The sequence below is a fragment of the Phoenix dactylifera genome, chromosome 10, assembly GCF_009389715.1.
Source record: "Phoenix dactylifera cultivar Barhee BC4 chromosome 10, palm_55x_up_171113_PBpolish2nd_filt_p, whole genome shotgun sequence".
Classification (NCBI taxonomy): Eukaryota; Viridiplantae; Streptophyta; class Magnoliopsida; order Arecales; family Arecaceae; genus Phoenix; species Phoenix dactylifera.
In genome coordinates, this window is record NC_052401.1 from 6,078,816 (window position 1) to 6,089,624 (window position 10,809).

Consider the following 10,809-nt stretch of genomic DNA (forward strand, 5'->3'; position numbering starts at 1 on the left):
TTGGTTATAAAAAATTCTAGCGAGTGAACTCAGGATGTTACTACCAGAACTTATCATGTATGTGCAAACTGTATTTTTGGATCCGGATGCCAGCTTGTTGATGAAATCCAAATGGAACATGAGAGGCTTAATGGAGAGTAAGTGAAACCTCATGAAGTGGTATAATGCACGACCAGGTTGTTTCTCGTGGAAACACTGGTAGAAACCATGGTCTTCAAACTCACGGATACTTAAATGCATCAGATACCAAAACATTGTATTTTCTCATTTTAAGTTTCTCCTGTCATGATCCAATAACTTCAAGCCTCCTCAATGACAAATCATCTGTCCCCCTACTTTATATTCATGCGTATATATCAAATTATCAAATATATATAATGAGAGGATTCCATGCGTTCCATCAGCTAGTGTTGCCATTGGGTGAAATATGTAAACAATACAGCCAGTCCTGCAGGTAAAAACAAATAACGAGGAGTTACAGCATTTTTCATTCATAGAAAGCCTATGATATGAAACAAGCATTAACAGCTTCAAAAGATAGCTTCTGGTTGAAAACAATTTCTTTGTGTCACATTCAATTATGTTTTTCCCAGAAGATCGTAATATTCCAGCTAATACTGCTATGCTAATGGGAGTTAACCATATCAGTTACCAAGTCAGCCTTTAAGGCATCAGCTAAGCTAGAAAGCTACTAAAATCAATGTGGGTTTTGCTGTGAAACTCCCTACCATGGACAACAGAAGATTGTCCATGTGGAATTTCTTCGGATTCCCTGCAGTAATAGTTTAGCTTAAGGTTCTTTGATGCATTACATTTGTGAGGCGACTGCTTAGAGAACACATGCAAATCTGAGTAATCAATCGACAATGGTTATCTTGGTAATACGAAGTCTATGGTTGAATGCATGCAATTTTGTAATCAGATTAATACTGATAATTTCACATTAAGTCAGGCATTGTTCAGGCAGAAAGCTACATCCATTCTAGACATAACTAGAAGCAAACATAAAATAAAAATGCTCTCAGGAAAACTACTACGTCTTGCTCACAAATCACACTTAGCAATACTGGTGAACGGAGCAATTACCGTGTTAATTACATCGCCACGAGCTCCAGATCTTTCAACAGGTCTATCAAGCCACTGGTAGAACTGAATGTTTGAATGTCCGAGCTGATAGCTGTCCACTGACTGAATTCTCCAGAGTCAGACCTTGTGTGCCAAAACAAAAATACCGATTCATCATTCTAGTATTCACAAAATCAGATTTCTGTGATACATTCTCCATTATGCCACCAGCAGTGACCGATGAAATCGAGCAGGAGGCACCAACACGGGGTTCATTCTGCGAACAGATGCCTTTCTTTTTGTCTGATGTAGGGGATGACATTGATGACTTCGAGGAAGAACCAGATGGAGACCATGTTGGAGGAGCCAGATGTGGCATGGCTTGAATGACCCCATGCATCAAACCTGCAGCAAATTTCTTCTTCGTGGCTGGACTTGGCATGGAACTCCTAACAGAGAGAGTTCGCTTGTTGTTCAGAAGCGATGTTCCCCTGGAGAATCGCTGTCGGAGAGGTGTTGGGGTCTCCTCACGCTCGCTCCATTTCTTGAATGAGTCCATTGAGTCGTCGTCTCCCAACTTCTTTGGTGTATCAGTTTTCTTCTCCTTCTGACAATGCCAACTGAGTAGAATCTTGAGCCGCTTTGCTGCATTGCTGACAGAGTTTTGTTTCTTCTTGTCTGAGGACTCTTGCTTCTTCGCACCAATGGTGCCAAAATTTGGTAGTTCACTCCTGCTAGCACTTGAGCATGAGCTAGGCCTTCCACTTGTTTCTGATGCTTCAATACCTGTGTACAAGAATATCTCTGCATCGGAAACTCTGAAAGAAGTACCTGGGCTGGTTCCGATACCTTGCATCTTTACCTGGGAAGCAATGGCTGATCTTGCCATGTAGGCCTTTGAATTTGAGATTCCTCCAGCACAAATCAATTGTTTGATCAGTATTTCAGATGATGCTGATCGCGGGTGCCGTCGGAGTAGATCCAATGGGGTCATACCATCAGCATCTCGAATGTTTAGATTGATTGATTGTACAGTCATCAACAGTTCAACAAGGCCAGAGTGCATGTTACCAATCACAGCCATGTGAAGGGCTGTCCTTCCATCATCATTCCTGAGATTGATGATCTCTTGAACATTTACAATAGTTCCACAAACCAGCTGCTTCATGAGCTCCATTTGTTGGTCGAGCCTTCGGAAACCAGGAGTTCTGAAACCTGCCACAGCCATATGAAGAAAAGTATCTCCAGCATTGTTTGTCAAAGGGAAGGATGATGGAGATGCAGTAATTAAGGCTTCGACAACTGACAAATGTCCTCGAAAGGCTGCCACATGCAGTGCTGTGTTCCCTTGATTATCTCGAGTATTAATTATATCAAAACGTGCCACTAGATTCTTAACTACCTGCATTATTAGTTCGGATTGATTGAAGTTAGTAGGAAATTAATTCCAAATGGAAATTTCACTGCAGATGTTTCTTCATATATTTGCACTCAAATGAGTTTGTTTGAAAATTTAACTTTCTAAACTTACTTCACATAAGGAAATCTTCCATATAATACAGAAAGTGCAATGGTGAAGAATTCCCATAAATAATAAGGAGTGCAAAAGGGTAGAGGCTCTTCAATTAATGCAAAGTAGTGTATGTAAAAGAAAGACAAAATGCCTGATATTATGAGAGCTCAAGAATCTCCCTCAGTTTGCGACACAGAAATTCATTAGTAGGGTAAGCAAATTACATTTTTTTTTGGTAGAAAAATTACCTTTCATACGAGGATGTAGAATCCTATCGCATTTTCTTTGAAGAAACATAATTGTCGCACCATCGTGCAATTTCATGCAAGCACGGCATATGATCTGATTTACAGAAAAAATATTTTCGAAACAAAAAAATATTGTTAATTAGAGCTTGATGTCCACACCCCCTCCTCTTAGTAACTCCAAAATGATGAACTGTTGAGATTTTGCAAAATTGTTTGAGCAGTGAACTTCCATAGCCATTTTCTTCAGCCCCCGAATGCTCGGTGTCAGGGGGGAACATCCTCCCCAGGAGTTTAAATAGGCTTCATGGTTCAAAATAAACTATTCAGAAGCACAGGTATTGAATTAATTACGATCTGATCAATTGCACAACTAAAAAGTGAAAATGACATGCAAGAGTAGTTAAATGCACATATTAACCTCTCTGCTTAGATCTCGGTGTTCACCAATAATTTGTATGTTCATTTAGTTCTTCTTGATATCGACACAACATTCCATTTGTAGACTTGTACATATTCTTAGTAAGTACCATGGTACAAATAGCCAACCATACTGCAGAGTTCCAATATGATCCTAAAGGCTGCAAATTTTTCTCATCTGTTTCATTTGTTTTTAATTTTGACATCTCCATATAATCACTTTATCCAGAAAAGACAGAGAAAAGGGAAAAGGACAAGAAAGAAATCATGAGTGGGCACTTAAATTAAACCTAACCATTAGCTCACTATTCATCAATTCATGCTAAAAATATACCAATCTCCTGCTGTTGGATTCCTAACCTTGCGTTTCTAAGAAGAAACTTATAGTCTATAGGGTCATTCAAGCAATATCCCCAAACCATGTTCTTTTATCCCTCTTTGTATAGACATGCTGAGAACAAGCTTCTCCTTTAATGCTCTAGAGACTATGAGGTAATAGAATGATAAAAACTAATACTACTAGATTGCAACTCATACAGCTAAGATACTCACTTCACCTGCTTCATTATATAATTGGTTCTTCCATCAGCTTAATTTGTCTAAATCCTGGTCGTGTTGGATAACAAACAGAAAAATGCATACTAAGTTTAAAGAGTGATATATCACCATAATTACATTTTCTCAGAAGATGGCTTTCTCGATTAGATCCACAGGTATAGAAATTACACATTCATTTATAAATTTTTATTCTGTCTATCATGTTTACAAGCGAGACTCCGTCTTCTACATCAGATAACATCAACAGTTCAATGCTTGATTTCTCAGAAGCATCGCCACAAGGTTTCTTGATGATGCATCTACAGTTACAGATGTTTTAAGAGAATGTTTCAGGCAAATGGTTCGCGAATTGATTTCCTGGCAGGCACACATACAGGGAATTTAACACCTTCAGTATCAAAATCAATAATTAATAATCAGTAAAAGCCACAAAATGATAAAACAAAAGCATAATCAATAATGTGGTAGGGTCCAAAATGACAACATGGATGAAAAATTTCCATGACAATTACCTGTTATTCAGAAATGAAGTCTATATCAATTGACTTTAGGGAGAAAAAATATGTATGACCGACAAAAAAGGACATTGTAGAATTGATAGTAAACAACTTGGTAATTTAGTTGAAAGGAAGGGCAGAATATGTATTTATCTAACATAATCATACATGGAGCATATACCAACAAGCAGTCAGCATGATATAAAATCCTCAATGATTCTTCATATCAAGTTTGACATATTTGATTTTTTTTCATCAACAATAACACTTCGCAGTTATAAACGCATCATCATATTACGGCATATAAGGTTCATGGTTTACATAAAAATATGAAGGAATTAATGAAGTTACTTCCACAAGATCGTATAATGACTAAAGGGCTATATCTCCAATCAAAGTCAATAGACTAAAACCCACAATTAGGATAATGCAAGTCTGTTGCTTTTGAACTGCTGTTCTTCGCACAAGTGGAAAGTAAACACTTATTGCATATCAGAATTCTTTTTTTTTTTAAAAAAAAACAAACTGTTTTCTTCAACATATGAAAAACAATACAGAGAATGCTAAATTCACTATGACAGCTGAAAATTACTGAGAAACCACAACTTCAAGCAAACTTCAAGAATGAAATATGAATCAAGAGGAACTTCACTCAACTAGATAATCCAAATTTGAAATCTAAAGTGGAAGCAGTCTCACCTCAACTTGTCCTCTGCCAGCAGCAGCATGCAAGATGGTAGATCCTTGAACATCTCTATAAGCTAAGACATCAGAGCATCCCTGAAGAAGCTCTTTCAGGATATCCAAGTTCCCTCCTCTAGCAGCAGCATGAACAGCCCTGTTCACCATCTCCCACCTAAAGATCGAAACACCAGCACCCGACCTGTTCGCTGCCTTTCTGCCGCCGCCGCCGCCTGCGAAGCACCTTGGTGGCACGGCAAAATCAAACAGAAGCCTAAAAACCACAGAATTCTTGCTCCTCGCCGCAGCGTAGAATATATCAGTCACACCATACTCCCCTTCTCCAAAGACTAGAAGTGGGTCTCTCTGAAGCAACTCCTGAACAAAGCTAATATCCCCTGCTGAGGCTGCAGTGTAGAGCAGCCAACCACCATAGCCAGCTCGAATCAGTGTATTCTTTCGGTTCTTCTTCTCGCACTCGAGGAGGAGGTTTCGGGCGACAAAGGACCGGCATTTAGCAGCATCCACGAAGCGGGCATCGTCGTCCCAGACGGTTTCGAGCCGCCGGATCCGGCGGAGGGAGGTGAGCTTGATGAGGAGGTTAGCATCAAGGTGGAGGAGCTCCCGGACGAGGTCGTAGTGGCCATTGGCCGCAGCCCAATCGATAGGAGAGGCATACCACCACTGGTCCCCAGTGCTCTCCCACCGAAGAGGGAAGTAAGATTGCGGCATTGGAAAGAGAAAATAAAGAAGCAGAATGACGTAGATAGAAGAAGCCAAGATGAACACAATAAAGAAGAAGATGAGATGCCTTTTAGAGGTCTAATGAAGAAGCATTCCTGAAGACAGCATTAAGCAAGCATAGAAGAGCAGGGATTTCATCAAACAGAGCGTAGAAGAACACAGTGTAGTGCACTCATGCGAGAAGTAGAAAACTTCAGATAAAATAAATATGACTCATGCGAGTTTAAAGCAACATAGAGCCCAAGAGCCAGCAAGCTTCAGTTAAGGTTTAGCATAGAGAGAGAAGATCCAAAGAAGTGAAGAAGATGAAGAAAGAGAGAGAAAGAGAGCACAGACCTCAAAGGAGCCAAAAGCCATGAAGGTGGTAGAGAATATGGGGAGGTGGCTGTGGTCCTCTCCAACAATCCAACAACATGGTAGAAGAGGAGAAGAGAGGGGAGGTTAACAATGGTTTGAGGGAGGAAAGGTATGCAGTGATGCAGAGGGGTAAAGATTCTTCTGGTGTTACCAGTGGAAAAAGAGGTTGTGGGAAAGCTGGCAGTGGGGGGGCTGCAGATGATGATGGAGACTTCTCTACATATAAAATCTATATAAAATCTGCATGAACCACCCTAAAGGAAGGGGTACCATGGCTGTTCTCAGATGAGTTGGCTGTGGGGATTTTGCAGAGCTTTTATCTCTGCCACTTGGTTGAGTACACTTGGTATTATTAGACATGGGGTGGAGTGGTATTGGAGGTTTGTGGACCTCATTAGAGTCATTTGGATATTAGTAGATGGAATCCTGTGCAGAGTTTGTCTCTGATTTCTCTAAATTCAGGTCATGTGAACTTTGTAAAAAAATTGGAATCTAGGAAGATGAAGTACATGTTAATGAAAGTTGGTACTTTTGCCAGTGTAAGTGCTTCCATTATGAATTTGTAAGCACCATTTAATCTGCATCCTTCGTGGCCAACGAACTTATCTAGGTTGGTTGGAATTATCTCAGTCTGAGATTGGATAATGGAAAAATTTTAAAAAATTGAGACTTTTTGAGATCTCAGTCAAGATATTCGGATTGAGGTATTGAAATCTTTATCCTTAAATTCAATTTGAAATTAATAATTATTTTTAAATGTAAAGATTTATTAATTAAAGAATCTATTTGAGGAGGTAGTTGGAAAATATTGACTGATATGTTCACTTCATAATGTTTGTGAATTATTATTTTACTAGCACTACGTTGCATATTTGAAAAAAATAAAATTTTAAATTATGATGCATAAATTATAAAAATGTTTAAAATATATTTTTCTATTTGTGTTTTTACTTTTTCCATATTTATCTACTCTGGCTAGTATAATAGTTTAATATTTCTTTATCTATTACAATTGTTCTTTCTAGGTTTTTAATTTATATACTATTGTAAATTTTAATTATGGTATTTTCTTTATTTAATTTTTAATTATTTATCATTTTACTTCTTTATTTGCAAAAAATTGTGGCGAGAGACTAATAGAGAAGAATTTTTTTGGATATGGTTTTACTAAATTGAACATATTTTATTTCCAGCAGAGTGCTAGAAGTGTGGGTTCCTGCCACCCTTTGCTTAGAGACATCCGAGCCATGATTTATGTTGAAGTGGCTTTTCAGGCTAAGCACGTGTGCAAAGAGGCCAACATGGTTATAGATTGGGTGACCTTGTACGTGGCCAACCACTCTGGGAATACTCTTTGGATTGGAGAGAAGGAGTTGCCTAGTGCACTTTGGGGTCTATTATTTTTCGACTTTTTTGAATGTATCCATACTCGAACTGTATGAATTATCCGTTTCAGCAAAAAAAAATTATTACAATTTTTTTATTTGTTTATAGTTGGCATTTTTGTTTTATTCTTATATGTTTATAATAGATTTTTTTTTTCTTATTTCATTGAAGATTTTAAATTTTTTATTTATTTACTACTACCATCGTAATTATTAGATGAAATTTCTTTATTTGGATAAAAAAAGAAAGTTTAATTTTATTTCCTTATTTGTATATAGCCAGAAGTGTTTAGGGAATTCAGAAAAAATGGAATGGTATTTTTGGGATCAGAAAATGACAGATGAAATTTGGGATGAACATTCCTAGATTTCAGAACTTATTTATTTATTTTTTAACTAGAGTATATATATAAATTGAGATTAACAAACTAATGCTTGAGATTACCAAGAGGCTGATAACAATACAAACAAGATCTCCATTGAGATAAAAATCTTTTTTCATTTTTTTAGTTTTTGAAATCTTGATTGGCATTCCTCTCCACTTGGCGAGAATCAGAGTCTCATGGTATCTTCATCATTTTTTAAAAAATTAAAAAAAATATATCTCTTCACTTTGTAGAAATCAAACTGGAGCATAGCTTAGCACGTCGGAGGTTTGTGCAATTTATGGATCTTATTAAGCATGCGTGCTTACCTAGATCCGCAGCATAATCATGCTGCCAAGGCAATATTGAATTCACCATCCTAACTAACCAGACTCAATTTAGCGAAAGGAAGAAATTTTATTGCTTAATTGAGAGAAAATCCTATAACTCTATCCTATCTTTTTATATTAACAATGTAATTTCATGAAATATATTTCATGTGTCAAGTGCAGAGGGACAAGTTACACCAAGTAGTTTAGAAGCACATCAAGGAAGATAGAGCTGAAGATGACCATATCTGAGGAAGTGCAATGTCGCATGTTGCATTAAAAAGAAAATCATAATCTGTTTGGAAGGTTAGAGGTGATATAAGAAAGATGGTTGAGTTGAGAGAGGCCAAGAAAAGAGGGGGGGGGAAATGTCTAAGTTGGGACCCATCACAACTCCAAAATAGTGAAGATCACAATGAGACAAATACTTTACAAAAATATACAATCAGGTGGAGAGACAAAATAATTGACAACCTCTCTAATTGCTTGACTTATATTGGTATTCATTTGTATCTAGCGCCACATGTTAATTTGGATGATACAAATAAGAAGCTATCATCAGTCCATAACTTAAGGTAGGCAGGCCCTTGGAAAAATCAGCCTACAGTTTTTGTTTAGTTGCGAGCTCTTGCAGCTATTTTCGAGGGGCCGGACTTTATTTCACCACATCCTTTCACGAATATTTGTAAATTTTGTTTGCATATATTGATGGCATATATTTTTCAATTACGGTACGTCTAGTTCGTGATCAAAATTGAAATCAAATGAAAATCGAAATAGCTATATTTTCTGACACGTTTGGTCATTTTTGGATTTTGGGGATTGAGACATTTCTATTTTCTGAAATCAGCATGGATATGAGATTCTCCCACTCCTCCCTAACTAAACGGCCGAAATAGGAACCACTCATTTCCATTTCTATTCCAGAGCCTAAATCCCCAACCAAACTTGCCCTTAATTAAACATTATTCATATTTCATAGCCTTCCATAATTATATAAACCGCATAATAGGAGATTAGAAATTGCTGGATCTTGAAGACCAATTGAATTAGTTTTCCAATTCATTCTGATTAAACTAAAGAAAATGTTACTTAGATCAAGTAAAGGGATCTATCTGTTGAATTTTTTATGCTGCCATTGTATGTTAAGAGCTATGCTTTCATAATCACATGTGCTAAGGAAAAGGCACCTATATCACATTTCTTGATCTAAGCAAGCTCTTTTATATCATCTGATTTTATTCTAATACATTATTCCTCTCTAATATTTTTATAAAATAAAAATATAGTAATTTCTAGACAATATATTTCTAACACTAACTCCTTTGGGCGGAATTAGGGTTACATCCCGATGCACATAGTTCCACAAATGAAAATATTACAGTAAAGTATTATTTATTTTAAATTTTTTAAATTTATCTAAAAGTCTCAATTGAATATGATTGCACCAACCATCAATGAAGACTAAGATCCATCCATTTAGGTTAGATATCAGTGTCCCACAAACTCCGGTGGGAGTAGTTGCCCTCCAAATCACACCTAGTCCTTTCATCCATGAGATAGTATAGTTTTGTGCTTACAACGTTAAATCATGGGGAACTACGAATAGATTTTATTATCACAGAAATAAAGCAATAAAGAATTTAAGATATACAGCAGCAAAGATGGTGGTGCAGGTGATTTGGGAGACAGGCCATGAGGCTCCCCTGTTTCACTTTTATATAACTTTATACTGATGGCTCACGGGCAACCTAAACTGAGCCCATATGAGATGGAGTAGAAGAATTAGGTGGCCGTGTGTCACATCTTGTGAACTTTTGCCTTGTCCAAAGCTGATGAGGTTAAAAGACCCATCTACTCATCTTCTTGTTAGGTCAAAAGACACTCACATTGGTCATGTAACAATGCACCATTCTTTTATTTCTCAGCCTTAGGTTAAAATATGAACTAAATTATTTGTATTGACATACCTAAATACAACATTAGAGGAAGGATCGACGGTTTTTTCGCATTTTAATGATAATGATGTTTGAATGCATTTTCATCCTATGCGTAAAATATCTTGATGTCGGTTAAAGTATTTAGAATAGATGATTTTTATTATCCTCGAAAGTTTTGGGACCATGGTACCCTGCTATTTGGGCAGGCTTGGACCAAAGGTCTAAGGCCCCGCTGGTAGGGCGAGGCTTGGAAAATAGATCTGTTTAATAAACAGGACATAATCAGGATTGGATATAAAAGCCCGATTCGGCCTCATTTTTTTAATTTTTCTTTTATTGTTTGTTTTTATTTGATGTATTTGTTGGCTTAATTGACAGTTGTTTTTGATACATGAATTTAATCGGATGATAGACATGTTGTAGCTTGTTAGTAATATTTAATTATTTATAATTAGAATTTTAAAATGTTTTCAATATTTTTAGTATTTTAAAAACATTAAAAAAAAAGGATTATGAAGCTCTAGGTCTGGTCTGAAAGCCGAAAGCCCAAGTAAAGGTGGGTTTGGGTTTGCAAGGTAGGCCCAAAGGTCGGGCCAAGTCAATATAATTTATATAGGTCTGACTTGACCCGACCTTTGGGCCAGTGCAACATAGAATAGGTGCATTGTCCGTTAACTCTTTCCCATATGGAAGATACGTAAAACTAACTT

At 37.0% G+C, this 10,809-nt stretch overlaps 1 protein-coding gene across 2 annotated transcripts; it reads right to left on the minus strand.

The window, feature by feature from the left end:
• LOC103723307 (putative ankyrin repeat protein RF_0381) lies at positions 1 to 6,457 on the minus strand. Of its 2 annotated transcripts, XM_039130892.1 has the most exons (4): positions 6,060 to 6,457; positions 4,998 to 5,818; positions 1,087 to 2,467; positions 1 to 448 (listed from the first exon to the last, which is right to left on the minus strand). In XM_039130892.1, the coding sequence occupies exons 2-3, from the start codon at positions 5,709 to 5,711 to the stop codon at positions 1,133 to 1,135; spliced, it is 2,049 nt and encodes a 682-aa protein (XP_038986820.1). In that variant the 5' UTR covers positions 5,712 to 5,818; positions 6,060 to 6,457; the 3' UTR covers positions 1 to 448; positions 1,087 to 1,132. The 2 variants fall into 2 exon arrangements, with proteins under 2 accessions (XP_038986820.1, XP_008812410.2); XM_008814188.4 differs by having other exon boundaries at positions 4,998 to 6,457.
• Positions 6,458 to 10,809: the final 4,352 nt, after the last annotated feature.